Raw genomic sequence first — 16,328 nt, forward strand, 5'->3', positions numbered from 1 at the left:
GAGACCCACAACTGGTTCATAGAAACCCAGCAATAAACTTCAAACTGCATGCAGTGCTAAAGCTTCCTTAATAAAAGGATTTGAAATGGTTGTATGGGATTTATGTATGTTACTTATATAATAAAAGCACACACCTGAAATATCCAGTAACAGGACAACAGATAAATAAATATAGGTGAACATATTTATTTTGCTACATCAAGTATCTATATATGTTGCAAATATCAAAGATGCTTTACAATGTAACAAAATTTTTAAAAACTGGAGACATATGTATAAAAATGACCACAACCACATAACACAAAATAAAATTATTCTGATCTAAAAAATACAAAGTGAACATAGATATGTAACAATAACAAGATAAATCACAAAACAGGAAGGAAATTCTACCAAAAATTTAACCAGTCTGTTAAACCTACAGATGATTTTTTTTCTTCCACTTTCCGTATTTTTCCGATGTTGAACCGTTTATTATTGATACGTTTATCAAGATAAACAAAATAGAACGACAAACCTTTGATTTGGGGGTTTAGCAAACCAAGAACTGTATAGGCCAGAAAAATGCCCAATGTCACCAAGTAACTGTGAGAAAACAATTTCAAGAAAACAATATCAAACTGTGGCTATCCTTAATCCCTATGTTTTCAGTGCCAATGTAGGCTAAGAAAGGGCTGGAACCATTCTCTCTCCCAATGCTCCCACATTCCTCTGCTGAAAGAGGAATTGTAGAGAGACAAAGACCAAGATGAAGCATGTACAAAATACAGATTTGCACTTACAAACCCCATACACACCAAACACTTCCACCTTCCTGGACACAGAGTTTGAATCAACACTTCAGATCATAAAAGTTTGATAAACATTTCCTTCTAATGCTGCTGAATCTCAGAAAAGAATTTAAATGATACATATTTCTACAAAAGCTAAATACATTTGCCAGATATACAGCACCAACACCCTGCCCTTGTACTTTATATCATGTTTTCCTAAACAGGTAAATGTCTACCTAAACTTAGCTGAGTTCTTAAGCATTCTATAAGTCTCACTGAGAAAAATTTAATAGCCTCGTAATCAGTCTCCCCGTACCCACATTTACTGTAATACACTCCCAGTAGCCACATTTGTCAAATGCAAACCCAGTCACATCAGATTTTGCTTAAAACCCATTAACGGCTCCCTGGGCTCTCAAAAAATTCCTAACTCCTTAATATGGCTCCTACAGCCCTTCAAGAGCCAGCCTTGGCCCTGTTCCCTTCTTTCCTTCCCCCATGTCAGGCTCCATCCAGCACAAAAACTTCCGTGTGGTCCTGCCTGTGCACCCATTTCCTGGCCTCCATCTGACCCCCAGATCAGCTGCACCATCACATACTTTCCGGAATCACGTACTTCCACTATCACAGTATTTCTACCAGACTGGACTGTCACCAACTGCCTTAACTGTACTTCTCACTGGACTGTAAGTTCTGTGAAGGGAGGATCACGTCTGTCTTGCTCACTGTTCTTCATCCGGTGTCTCACTGAATGAACGAGGATAAAACTTAAATTGCAGCCAAAGGTGAGCTCCAAAAGCGGGACATGTGCACCTATCTTCACCTCGTTGGCCTCCGTGTCTTTACATCTTCCTCAAGCCATTAACCACTGCCAAACTTCTTAAAGGAGGCAGGTTTTACTTATTTCTCTAAATTTGTTCTGAAACTCAACAACTTATACAAAGAGACACAAATCATTAATACCCTTCAAGATTGTATGGATCTAGAATCTGAAAGTCTATATAGACCTTAGGGTAGGTAGGGGTCAAAAACTTTTTCTGTGAAGGGTCAAAGCATCAGTATCTTAGGCTTTGCAAACCAGATGGTCCCTACGGCAACCACTCAGCTCTTTCTTTGCAGTTCAAGAGCAGCCATAAGCAACATGCAAATGAATGTGGGACTTTGTTCAAATAAAAATTTATCTACCAAAACAGGTGGTGGACTAGATTTGGCTACCACATTGGATTAACACAGCACTAGAAGGCCCAGGAAGTGACCTGGCCTACACGCCTCTGACCTCGTCTCCTGTCACTCTCCCACACTGCCCTCCTTTGATGTTCCCGTTTCTCAAACCTGCCAGACAGCTCCCATCTTAGCACTCTGCCCTTCACTATTCTCTCCACTTAGAATGTTCTTCTCCCAGATATTCACATGGCTAAACTTCGGTATTTCCTTCGAGTCTTTGCTCAAATGCCATCTTCTTAGTGAGGCCCACCCTGACCACCTATTTAGAATTGTACCTACAGCTCATCCTCACCCTTTTTCCACAGCATTTACCACCTTCTCATGTAATACATAGTTTACTTGTTTGTTTGTTTTTACAATTGTATCTATCTTCTTCCCCACCAAGTGTAATCTTCACAAGGACTGACCGATATACTAAGCACACAGAGGAGATTCTGACACACTATATATTGTTGAACTGAACTTGAAGAACAAAGTATGCTGATACAAGACAACAATCACAAATTTTCTCAGAGATAAGAGACATTATTATTTCAACCATGAAATAAGAACCATATTCAATGGAAAAAAAATTCCAAGGTATCTACTCCAACCTCCACCCAGTAATAATAAAAACACTTCACTATTTATTTGTCTAGAAATGCAACTGAAAGACTGGATTATAAATTTGAAGAAATCTCTCAGAAAATACTGTAAAATGCTAATGAAACTGAAAATAGAAGAGCTAATAAATTCAGGTAACCAGTTCCAGAAGTCCAATAACCATATAACAGAAGTTCTAAAAGAACTTCTAAAAAACAGAGAAAGCTGAGGATGAGATAATGAAATTATTTAAGAAAACTTCCCAAAATTGAAGAATATGAGTTTCCAGAATTCTAGAGTCCCCATTCTCAAGATCCCTGGGAGAAATTTCTCCAGGATCTCACAGCTGGGAATATTTGTCCTTCTCAACAACTGTTTGTTCATTTTCTTTCATCCAATAAACACAGTCAACTGACAGCTTCTTTCTTTGCTTTGGGAACTCTGTCCTCAAGGAAACTTAAAAGCAAATCTGCAGTCTATATTAACAAGCAAATAGGGCAGTGCATATACTCATTCCAATCCACTCCTGGCAGGAATCCTTTTGCCATCTTCACCTTTATTTTCCACTTGACAGGCATTTCTTTATCTTTTAAAAAATCATGCTCAACTGTGGGCACTTATGTAACCCATTTCTAATTCTTTTTGAAACAGATGGGATAAGTTAATAAATAAAATGCAATCAACTAAAAAGAAAAAACCTATGTTAATTAATGTGTACCTACTATTAGAGGATAATGGTTTAAACTATAAAATTTTCTACACAAGAATGAAGGTTGATACAGCTTTGCCATAATACAACATAACAGCAGAGAGGGGAGTTCAAAACAATGAGATAAATAACAGGGCCACAAATAATTTCTGAGAACTCAAGAATATTAAAATAAAGCTGAAAAGCAAGTTGCACCGAATGCAAATGTGATGTCCAGAATGAGATTCTGGAACAGAAAAAGGACATTAATGAAAAAACTGGTGAAATACAAATAAATTCTATTTTTTAATTAATAGTATTGTACCCACAGTAATTTCTTAGTTTTGATAAATATACCAGTTATATAAGATGCTAATATCAGGGAAAGCTGAGTGTAGGGTATATGGGAACTCTCTACTAACTTCCCAATTCTTTTATAAATCTAAAATTATTCCCAAATAAAAGGTAATTATTTGTAATATCAGCCATGAGAAAGAACAAATTTGAGTCGGTTGTAGTGAGGCAGATGATCCTAGAGCCTGTTACACAGAGTGAAGTAAGTCAAAAGATAAAAACAAATATAGTATACTATATGGAACCTAGAAAAACAGTACTGATGAACCTATTTGCAGGGCAGGTATAGAGATAAACACATAGAAAACAGACCTGTGAACATAGAAGGGGAAGGGGAGAGTGGGACATATCGAGAGAGTGGCAATGAAACATATATTACTATACGTAAAACAGATAGCTAATGGGAAATTGCTGTATAAGACAGGAAGCTCAACCCAGTGCTCTCTGACAGCTCCGAGGGGTAGGATGGTGTAAAAGGTGGGAGGGAAGTCTGAAGAGGGAGGGGATCTGTGTATACCTGTGGCTGATTCATGTTGTTGTATGGCAGAAACAAACAATATTGTAAAGCAATTATCCTCCAATTAAAAATATTTTTTTTAAAAAGGTAAGTACCTCACAAGGGTAGAGGAAGGGGATACATTTGTCAAAATGCACCCCACGTTGTAGTTAAAATGTATATGCAAATTATATCCCAATAAAGTTGATTAAACAAAGAAAAAAGAAGTTGCATATTATATACATATATACACACACACATATAATCAATACAATACCATTTATGTAAAACTTGCTTACCCTGTTTCTGTATGAATGGACAAATTCAGGTCAGAAATCACCTCAGAGGAGGGTGAGAATGTGTGAGGGGAGGGTAAATAAGGCACTTGCTTTGGACACAAAATTTAAGAGGATGCCAAGAAACTCAGCAATCATAAAAAACAAATTTAAAAAAATACAAAAATAAACTCGCCAGAAAGTTGGCATAGAGGGAACATAACTCAACATAATAAAGGCCATATATGACAAACCCACAGCTCAACAAATCATACTCAACAGTGAAAAGCTGAAAGCATTTCCTCTGAGGTCAGGAACAAGACAAGGATGCCCACTCTCACCACTTTAATTAAACATAGTTTTGGAAGTCTTAGCCACAGTAATCAGAGAAGAAAAACAAATATTAATAAACAGAATCCAAATTGGAAAGGAAAAAGTAAAACTGTTACTGCTTGCAACAATGTGATAGTATATATAGAAAATCCTAAAAATGCCACCAGAAAGCTACCAGAACTCATCAATGATTTCAGTCAGTTGCAGGATACAAAATTAATATACAGAAATCTGTTACATTTCTATACACTAACAATGAACTATTAGAAAGAGAAATTAAGGAAACAATTTCACTTATTACCATCACTCCAAAAAGAATAAAATACCTAGGAATAAAAAGGAGGCAGAATACTTGTACTCCAAAAATTATAAGACATAGATGATAGTAATTGAAGACAACGGAAACAGATGGAAAGATATATTTTCTTGGATTGAAAGAATCAATATTGTTAAAATGATCATACTACCCAAGGCAATCTACAAATTCAAGGCAATTTCTATCAAATTACCAATGACATTTTTAACAGAATTGGAACAAACATTTAATTTGTATAGAAACACAAAAGAATGGAAATATCCAGAACAAGCCTGAGAAAGAAGAATGGAGCTGAAGGAATCACGCTTGCTGGCTTCAGACTATACTACAAAGCTACAGTCATCAAAATAGTATGGTACTGGCACCAAAAAAGACACAAACATCAATGCAATAGGATAAAAAGCCCCAAAATAAACCACAAACTTATGCTCAATTAATCTATAAGAACAGAGGCAAGAATACACAATGGAGAAAAGACAGTCCCTTCAATAAGTAGTGATGGGGAAACTAGACAGATAAGTGTAAAAGAATGAAATTAGAACATTCTCTAACACCATTCACAAAAATAAACTCAAAATGGATTAAAGAGTTAAATGTAAGACCAACCATTTTAAAACTCCTGGAGGAAACCATAAGAACACTCTTGGACATAAGTCACAGCAATATTTTGAGGGATCCATCTCCAAAGGAATGGAAACAAAAGCAAAAATAAGCAAATGGGACCTCATTAAACTTAAAAACTTTTGTACAACAAAGGAAATCATAAACAAAATGAAAAGCCTATTAACTGAGAGAAAATATTTGTAAACAATGCAACCAACAAGGGATTACTTTCTAAAATATACAAACAGCTCATACATCTCCAAAAAAATTAAAAAATGGGCAGAAAACCTAAATAGATATTTCTACAAAGACATACAGATGGCCAACAGTCACATGAAAAGATGCTCAACATCACTAATTCTTAGAAAAATGCAAATTGAAACCACAATGAGGTATCACCTCACATCAGTCAAAATAACCATCATCAAAAAAGTCTACAAATAATAAATGCTGAAGAGAGTAGACAGTAAAGGGAACCCTCCTACACTGTTGTCAGGAATGCAAATTGGTGCAGCCACTATGGAGAACAGTATGGAATTTTCCTAAAAAACTAAAAATAGGGAATTCCCTGGTGGCCCAGTATTTAGGACTCAGTGCTTTCATTGCCGGGCCCGTGTTTAATCTCTGGTTAGGGGACTAAGAGCCCACAAGTCGCAACATGGCCAAAAAAAAAAGAAAGAACGAATGTCATCTGAAGCAATATGGATGGGTCTACAGATTATTACTAAGTGAAATCAGATAAAGAAACATAAATATCATATGATACCACATATGTAGGATCTAATAAATGATACAAACAAACTAACTTGCAAAACAGAAACAATCTCACAGACATACAGTTACCAAAAGGGAATGGGGAGGGTAGGGAGAGATGGGATAAATTAGGGATTTGGAATGAACAGATACACACTACTGTATATAAATTAAACAACAAGGACCTACTATATTGCACATGGTATTAGATATGTTCAATATCTTATAATAATCAATAATGGAAGAGAATTTGAAAACATATGCATATATATTTATATGTATAACTGAATCACTTTGGTGTACACCTGAAACATTGTATATCAACTATACTTCGATTTCAGAAAATAATTTAAGTTAAAATTTGAGCAAAAAGGATCCACAATGAACCAAGTATCAAAATTTTAAATAGACAAGCTAAGTAAGAGTGCCATGCCAAGTGGCACTGGAGACAGAGCAAGGGGGAAATTCAGTCCTCCGGGTCCTGATCCCTCCCCCTGGGAGAGAGAGGAAGAAGACCTGCAGAATGAGGCTTTAACTGCAGTGTCTTAGATCTGGAAAATATAGAGAGCTCTGAAGCAGAACGAGCAAAACGTTAGTGTCTATACAGTAGTTTCTGTGCTATTGTGTATTTTGTTTACTAATTTTAAAAAATAATAAAAGCAACAAAAATTAGGAAGAAAATAATGCAAGGTACTCCATCTTGGCAAGCTATTTAAATCACTTTATAAAAGTCCAGTCTTACCTGAAAAGTATGAATCGTTCTTGCCCATGCATGTTTTATGTGACAATGTTGCATTAGTTTCCCAAAATCCACAGTTACTTCTAGGCCAGCCATATTATTAATGGTCAAAAATCTTTTCTTTCCAAAAGTTACATCAGTTTTATCCTGTCACCAAAACAAATAACTGCTCTTTGTTTTCAAATACGTACTCTGCAAAGGTCTATTTGGGATTGAACATAAAATGCAAGCACCTTATCAATAAAATAGCATGAATCATTGTTAAGAATTTCAAAAAGCTTAAAATCTATGCTTGAGCACCAACTGAATACAGACATACCCAACTACTTTAATAAACATAAGTGGAAGTTTTTGGTCATTGAAATTTAACCTTAATCTGACTCTTCAGAGAACAGTTTGTGTTGTTGTTCTTACTCTGAAGACTACATATTTTACTTCTTGCAGTGATTGTATAAGTCTGCACATATTTTTGGCAGAGAGTTCACTTTTCTTTACAAATTTTAAAGAATAAACTTTTAAGTTTACAAAGGTGTTTATACAACACGGGCAAATTCAAGGACATCACTTCTATAGTATAGCTTCTATTTTTAAGCAGCAACCAAGGAAATGCTGCTTTGTAAAACATAATTAAGTGTGTCACTTGTCCCTTGGTTTTGTTACTCGAGCACTTCAAACTTAATAAAAATTTGTTTCTTCACAAAGTCTCCCAGAAAACGTAAGAGAAAGGAACATTTCCCAACTAATTTTATGAGGCCAGCATTAGTTGGCTTCATAAAATCAGAAAAGATATCGCTGGAAAACTACAAACCAAGATTCCTCATGGATACAAAGCCAAAAATTCTTAACAAAAAATTATGGGAAACAAACGTCAGCTCTCATATGATTAGATTCTGAATCAATCCTCAGGCAATAAAAAGAAAACCAAATCTATCCCTCATAGGTAAAAAGGTACTATTTTTCTGTTATCACCTACCGCTGTTATAAAAAATATTTCTCCATTGCAGAGTCGAGTACCACTTTCAAAGTCATACTTATTTTTAGCAAAACCAGGAGTACCACCATTAAAGTCTTTGCCACTGGCCTTTAATTCATTATCTTGTTGACTGTTGAAGGTTTTTTCAGGGAGTAAGTCTGAGAGATATGCATTCTTGGTACAACAAATTTTATCACCAACTCCAAATTCAAGTCTATTCTGATGGTTTCTGGGATAGAAAATAAGAATACAGTATGAGAGTTTGGAACATCTCAATTTCATTTTCTTTATGCACTGACTCCCACTCAGATCTGATCCAATTCTCAAAATAATTTCCACAGACTCTTTACATCACTTTTGTTCTCCAAAGGTCACCAAGAAATCAGGAGGCTCAGTTATTTACCAGTAAATCAGGTAATCAGTTGTGATCTGATTACCTACACTCACTGCAGCACCTCAAACTCAATGACATTTCCCAGCTGACTTTTGTCAAGCTAGAAATTTTGGCATAAAGGCTGATGTCTGTCTTTCCCTTCACATTCCAAAAGTTACCAAAAATCTTACTGACTCTACCTTTTAAATTCATCCTCTCCTCTCCAATCTCTGTTATCACTACTCCAATTGAAGTCTCACACATTTATACATGTTTCTATTATAATAATTATGACACTATATCAGAATAATAGCAGCAAATTGGTAAGTGCTTTATGTTATTTCATTTCATCCTTACTACAACTTTATGAGGGAGATTCTGAATAAGTATGCTCTTTTACTTACATGGAAAGGTGAAATTACCTGCTCAAGACTGAGACCCAGACTCAATGGCCTCAATCGTGTGCTTTTTAACCCTTTGTTGGGGTACCTATTATGGTTTTTTGTGTCTTTCCTTAATAGGCAAGGAGATCCCCTAGTAACTTACACATTTCTGGGTTCTCTGCACTTAATAAATGGTGTTATTATTATTAAGTGAAAGTCGCTCAGTCATGTCCAGCTCTTTGTGACCCCATGGACTAATACAGTACATGGAATTCTCGAGGCCAGAATACTGGAGTGGGTTGCCTTTCCCTCCTCCAGGGGATCTTCCCGACCCAGGAATCAAACTGCAGTCTCCTGCATTGCAGGTGGATTCTTTACCAGCTGAGCCACAAGGGAAGCCCTATTGATAAATGCAAGAGAAGTTATTTAGCCTGTCCTACGTGTGAACAGCATGGCTTTTCTATTCGCTTATTTCCCCAATAGATGTCACCTAAGGTACTCTCTGCAGGCATCCTGTTGCTAAGGTGCTTGAACACATTCCAAACATATCTAATTTGAAAAACTGCCCTAAAATCTCAAAGCTCAATTTGCAGAGGCTAGAGGTAGGAAACCACAAGGACAATTTTATTCCTTATTTTTCTCCATTACCAAAAATTCCCAAGGATCTATATCATACTTAATTGAAGAGATCATCCGACTTCACAATGGAGAAAAAAGATTTTTAAATATGCAACTACATTTGCATATTTATCACTACAGTGATAAACGTCAATGATAAACTACAATGATAAACAAACAAAAGTACAAGGAATCCAGGAAGCACTGTCCTCACTTGATTAGATGTCCTGTGTAGTGCTTGCAACAGCAGGCGTTGATCACATCACAGTCCTGCCTGCAACACAGGAAAATGCAAGGGTCACTTTAATGGAATCTCTTTTGCATAGATTTCTATTACCAACAATTATGATATATGGAGCTCTATCAGAAGTTTCCAGAACGTTCCTCAGGAAAAGGTATTTAGTAATTTTGATTTAAGTATAAGTATTTCTTCCATTCAGATTTCCTATTAGTTACCAAATATAATATTTGGTAGAAAGAGCCCTCTTTAGGGAATTCCCTGATGGTCCGGCGGTTAGGACTCAGTACTCTCACTGCCATGGGCCTGGGTTCTATCCCTAGTCAGGGAACTAAGATCCCACAAATTGTGCAGTGTGACCAGTAAATGAAAGAACGTATGAATGAACAGCCCTCTTTAAAAACTGCCTTCTGCTGGGTCTACCAAAGAAATACCTCAAAATAAGAGACAATTCAGTGATGAAAAACTAGAGTCTCCCATTTCAATAGTATCTAGATTAATAAGGTATGAAATTTAAAAGTGCACTTTTAAAAGCAATAAAATATTGTAAATGCTTTACCTTCTAAATGCAATAAATTGTGATGTTTTCACGTCTTCTAGGTCCTTTTCTTTGAGTAAAGTACTAACTGCAGAATATAAATCTGATAATTCAAGAGAAAAAGGTTAACACAGAAAAGCACTGAATTATAACACTGCTTCAATCACTCAGTTCAGTTCCTGAGTCGTGTCTGACGCTTTCTGACCCCATGGACTGTAGCATACCAGGCTTCCCTGTCCATCACCAACTCCCGGAACTTACTCAAACTCATGTCCATTGAGTCAGTAATGCAATACCCATCTTATCCTCTGTCACCCCCTCTCCTCCCACCTTCAATCTTTCCCAGCATCAGAGTCTTTTCCAATGAGTCAGTTCTTCCCATCAGGTGGCCAGAGTATTGGAGTTTCAGCTTCAGCATCAGTCCTTCCAATGAATATTCAGGACTGATTTCCTTTAGGATGGACTAGTTGGATCTCCTTGCAGTCCAAGGGACTCTCGAGAGGCTTCTCCAACACCACAGTTCAAAAGCATCAATTCTTCAGCACTCAGCTTTCTTTATAGTCCAACTCTTACATCCATACATGACTACTGGAAAAACCATAGCCTTGACTAGATGGACCTTTGGTGGCAAAGTAATGTCTCTGCTTTTTAATATGCTGTCTAGGTTGGTCATAACTTTTCTTCCATGGAGCAAGCATCTTTGAATTTCATGACTGCAGTCACCATCTGCAGTGATTTTGGAGCCCAAGAAAATAAAATCTGTCACTGTTTCCATTGTTCCCCCATCTATTTGTCACGAAGTGATGGGACCAGATGCCATGATTTTAGTTTTCTGAATGTTGAGTTTTAATCCAACTTTTTCACTCTCCTCTCACTTTAATCAAGAGGCTCTTTAGTTCTTCACTTTCTGCCATAAGGGTGGTGTCATCTGCATATCTGAGGTTACTGATATTTCTCCTGGCAATCTTGATTCCAGCTAAAGCTTCCTCCAGCACAGCATTTCTCATGATGTACTCTGCGTATAAGTTAAATAAGCAAGGTGACAATATATAGCCTTGACGTACTCTTTTCCCTATTTGAAACCAGTCTGTTTTTCCATGTCCAGTTCTAACCGTTACTTCTTGACCTGCATACAGATTTCTCAGGAGGCAGGTCAGGTAGTCTGGTATTCCCATCTCTTTCAGAGTTTTCCACAATTTGTTGTGATCCACATAGTCAAAGGCTTTGCATAGTCAATAAAGCAGAAGTAGATGTTTTTCTGGAACTCTCTTGCTTTTTCGATGATGCAGCAGATGTTGGCAATTTGATCTCTGGTTCCTCTGCCTTTACTAAATCCAGCTTGAACATCTGGAACTTCACAGTTCACACACTGTTGAAGTCTGGCTTGGAGAATTTTGAGCATTACTTTGCTAGTGTGTGAAATGAGTGCAATTGTGCAGTAGTTTGAACATTTTTTGGCATTGCCCTTCTTTGGGATTGGAATGAAAACTGACCTTTTCCAGTCCTGTGGCCACTGATGAGTTTTCCAAATTTGCTGGCTTATTGAGTGCAACACTTTCACAGCATCATCTTTTAGGATTTGAAACAGCTCAACTGGAATTCCATTGTCTCCACTAGCTTTGTTCGTAGTGATGCTTCCTAAGGCCCACTTGACTTCACATTCCAGGATGTCTGGCTCTAGGTGAATGATCACACTGTCGTGATTATCTGGGTCATGAAGATCTTTTTTGTATAGTTCTTCTATGTATTCTTGCCACCTCTTGTTAATATCTTCTGCTTCTATTAGGTCCATACCATTTCTGTCCTTTATTGTGCCCATCTTTGCATGAAATGTTCCCTTGGTATCTCTAATTTTCTTGAAGTGATCTCTAGTCTTGCCCATTCTATTGTTTTCCTCTATTTCTTTGCATTGATCACTGAGGAAGGGTTTCTTATCTCTCCTTGCAATTCCTTGGAATTCTGCATTCAAATGGGTATATCTTTTCTTTTCTCCTTTGCCTTTTGCTTCTCTTCTTTTCTCAGCTATTTGTTAGGCCCCCTCAGACACCATTTTGCCTTTTGGCATTTCTTTTTCTTGGGGATGGTCTTGCTCACTGCCTCCTGTACAATGTCACAAACCTCTGTCCATAGTTCTTCAGGCACTCTGTCTATCAGATCTAATCTCTTGAATCTAGTTCTCACTTCCACTGTATAATTGTAAGGGATTTGATTTAGGTCATACCTGAATGGTCTAGTGGCTTTCCCTATTTTCTTCAATTTAAATCTGAATTTGGCAATAAGGAATTCATAATCTGAGCCACAGTCAGCTCCCAGTCTTTTTTTTTTTGCTGACTGTATAGAGCTTCTCCATCTTTGGCTGCAAAGAATATAATCAATCTGATTTAGTACTGACCATCCAGTGATGTCCATATGTAGAATCTTCTCTTGTGTTGTTGGAAGACAGTGTTTGTTATGACCAGAGCGTTCTCTTGGCAAAACTCTGTTAGCCTTTGACCTGCCTCATTTTGGACTCCAAGGTCAAATTTGCCTGTTACTCCAGGTATCTCTTGACTTCCTTCGTTTGCATTCCAGTCTCCTATAATGAAAAGGACATCTTTTTTGGGTGTTATTTCTCAGAGGTCTTCATAGAACCATTCCTAGTTGGGGCCTAGACTTGGATTACTGTGATATTGAATGGTTTGCCTTGGAAACGAACAGAGATCATTCTGTCGTTTTTGAGATTGCATCCAAGTACTACATTCCGGACTCCTTAGTTGACTACGAGGGCTATTCCATTTCTTCTAAGGGATTCTTGCCCACAGTAGTAGATATAATGGTCATCTGAGTTAAATTCACCCATTCCAGTCCATCTTAGTTCATTGATTCCTAAAATGTCAACGTTCACTCTTGCCATCTCCTGTTTGACCACTTCCAATTTGCCTTGATTCATGGACCTAACATTCCAGATTCTTATGCAATATTGGTCTTTACAGCATCATACTTTACTTCCATCACCAGTCAGATCCACAACTGTGTGTTGTTTTTGCTTTGGCTCCGTCTCTTCATTCTTTCTGGAGTTATTTCTCCACTGATCTCCAGTAGCATATTGGGCACCTACCAACCTGGGGAGTTCAACTTTCAGTTTCCTATCTTTTTGCCTTTTCATACTGTTCATGGGGTTCTCCAGGCAAGAATACTGAAGTGGTTTTCCATTCCCTTCCCCAGTGGACCACTTTTTGTCAGACCTCTCCATTGAGACCTGTCCGTCTTGGGCTGCCCTACATGGCATGGCTTATAGCTGCATTGAGTTAGACAAGTCTGTGGTCCATGTGATCAGTTTGATTAGTTTTCTATGATTGTGGTTTTCATTCTGTCTGCCCTCTGATGGATAAGGATAACAGGCTTACGGAAGCTTCCTGATGGGAGAGACTGAGGGGAAACTAATTCAGAATTCCTGCTAAGAGGTCTCATCAAATGGGATACAGGTTCACCATGGGAGCATCAACCTTATTTGCTTCATCAGCCAGAACAAAAGAAAACAGAATAAAGGCAAGGGTTCCAGACATTCTTTCTCAACCACTAGCCCAGACAGCTCCTAATTTGTAGTATCATCACTGCATATTTATTGATGGTTTGTGAATGCTGAATTTAAAGTATGAGCAAGAGGACAAAATATGTAACAGAATTACTGAAGTACAACTTCTGTTTTAAGCTCTGGTGGTACTAGTGGTCATCAGTTATAGTTTGATAATCTATATGCTCTGCATCTGTGATTTCATCTTTAATTTAATCATCACAATATGCATATAATGCATGTATTATTATACCCAGAGCTGACATTTAGCTGATACAGATCAGTATAAAATAGGGAGATATTTCTATAATGACTAGAAAACAGCTACCTCCCAAACACCACGAAGTCCTCCCTCGCACCCCAACCATGTCCTTCCCTCCTCCAGAATCCCCAGATCTCCCCATGATTCAACAATTAATAGGTTAACCCTGACACAGGAAGGGCATCTATTCCAATAGGGACCAGACTCTACCAGCTATTAAATAGTTTAACTCTCACCACTAATTACATCCTTGCTACGAAAGTGAAACGGAGGCCCTTGGAAGTAAAAGAAGTTTTCCAACAGGGTAGGGTGGCCAGCCTCCCTCTTTCAGCGCTCAGATCACTGACAATGATAATACCCACTTACAACTTGTCCTTCCTCACAGCCTGAGAAGCTGGCTTCCACTCATCTCTCTTAGCAATGTTACAAATCAGGAAACTTTTCTCAGGAAAGAGAGAAGATACAAAAATTGGGGAAAAAACATTTCAGGCTTTTAGGTCTTTCCCTCACAGATAAATCAAAAGGGAATGAAAAAGCCCAGTACTTGTAAGCCTTGCTCTATCTAGGAAGACTGAATTAGTTGCTCATGGAGCCCTTCATTTTTCAGATGAAGAAAGGGTTATCAGTAAAACATGGCCAACACTCAGTTTACCCCCAGCCAAGCCCTGTTTGCAAAGGTCTCCCAGAACCCTTTCACAAGCACAGGATCATGCTGTTCTGCTCCCTGCTTTGTTCACTCTCCCTACAAATCCCAGATCAATATATGCACTGTATTTCCTTGATTCTAAGATATGCATTTTTTCTCACATTTTAACATCATTGGAATTCCAGCCCAGCTACGAAGCCTGTCTCAGGGCTTTGTATCTTGCAATAATGGGAATAACTGGGTAATTTATTAAGAAATACTTATTACTTAAGTATTAAGTAATAATACTTAATTATTCATGAAAAAGTACTGTATGCCTCTCTAAGGAGTATTTATTCAATTCTCTTAAAGAAGAGACTCATTTTCCAGCTGAAGCTTATAATTAAAATAGAGAAACCGCATCAGCTAAGCTATGCTACCATTCTGAAACAACTTTTTTTTTAAGTACATTCTCATTAATGTAAAGAATGGGTGCCAGAAATAAAACTAAACTTATTTCAGGTAGATCTAAATGGAATAGCAGAGAAAGAAAGTTTCTTAACCATAGCTGTCTCATTTTCTTCAATTGTACTAATATCTACTATGAACTAAGCTGTGGTGAGGATAAACATTATCTATAAATTATTCACAACATGTGGAATAAACAACAAGCCAAAAAACAATACACAGCTTATAATCCAATTTATGTAAAACTAATATATGTCTGTGTATGCATGGCAACCCACTCCACTATTCTTGCCAGAAGAATACCATGGACAGGGCAGCCTGGTAGGCTACAGTCCATAGGGTTGCACAGAGTCAGACACGACTGAAGTGACTTAACACATACAAATGGATATAATTAAGTTTTATAAAGATAAACACCAAGCTCTTCCTATGGATGTAACTTTTATGGGAGTTGACTCAGGGGAAGAGTAGTGGGAATAATTAAAGGAAATATTATTTCAAATGCTTCTGTATCATTTGACTTCTGTTAAGGAATATAAATGATTTCTATAATTTAAAAAAAACACCAACAAAAACACATTTATAGAATCCCATTATTACATGATCTCATTTAAAAAAAGAATGTCGTAATGTGTGAATGAACACTAACCCAAGGGAACTGAGATGGGGACACACACGGAGAAGGAAAGGCTTACAGATAAAGTTGGATGTCAATTAATGTCACATGCCGAGTGAAAGCTGTTAAGTAAGAATCACATAATTTGAAGAACTGTGGCAACTACAATAAATCCTCAATAATAACCATTTAAATCTTCACCAATTCAACTTTAAGTAAACCACTACACTGTTTTTAAAAGCTTGCTAAGCAAGTTTATAATATAAAGATCCAAAGTTATAATCCATTTAAATAAATTCATTTGGAGTAATAATTTAATATCTATTATTTACCAAAAAAATAACATTTACATGATCCAACCAGTCCATCCTAAAGGAAATCAGTCCTGAATGTTCATTGGAAGGATTGATGTTGAAGCCGAAACTCCAATACTTTGGCCACCTGATGCGAAGAACTGACTCCCTGAAAAAGACTCTGATGCTGGAAAAGATTGAAGGTGGGAGAAGGGGACGACAGAAGATGAGACAGTTGGATGGCATCACTGA

At 37.2% G+C, this 16,328-nt stretch overlaps 1 protein-coding gene across 4 annotated transcripts in view; it reads right to left on the bottom strand.

Annotated features, from left to right (window-relative positions):
• HELB (DNA helicase B) overlaps positions 1-16,328 on the bottom strand; it is an 80,297-nt gene that overhangs the window by 47,154 nt on the left and 16,815 nt on the right. For all 4 annotated transcript variants that reach the window (XR_014082067.1, XR_014082066.1, XM_081589890.1 and 1 more), the window contains exons 8-11: positions 10,281-10,362; positions 9,698-9,757; positions 8,110-8,338; positions 7,140-7,283 (exon numbers count right to left, since the gene is read on the bottom strand). Coding sequence is in view for 2 of the 4 variants with exons in the window: in XM_081589890.1 (XP_081446016.1) it covers positions 7,140-7,283; positions 8,110-8,338; positions 9,698-9,757; positions 10,281-10,362 (515 nt within the window). In the remaining 2 variants the exon portion in view is untranslated. The remainder of the gene's footprint in view (positions 1-7,139; positions 7,284-8,109; positions 8,339-9,697; positions 9,758-10,280; positions 10,363-16,328) is intronic.

Source organism: Giraffa tippelskirchi, chromosome 4 (genome assembly GCF_054371585.1).
Source record: "Giraffa tippelskirchi isolate mGirTip1 chromosome 4, T2T-mGirTip1v1.2.pri, whole genome shotgun sequence".
Taxonomy (NCBI): domain Eukaryota; kingdom Metazoa; phylum Chordata; class Mammalia; order Artiodactyla; family Giraffidae; genus Giraffa; species Giraffa tippelskirchi.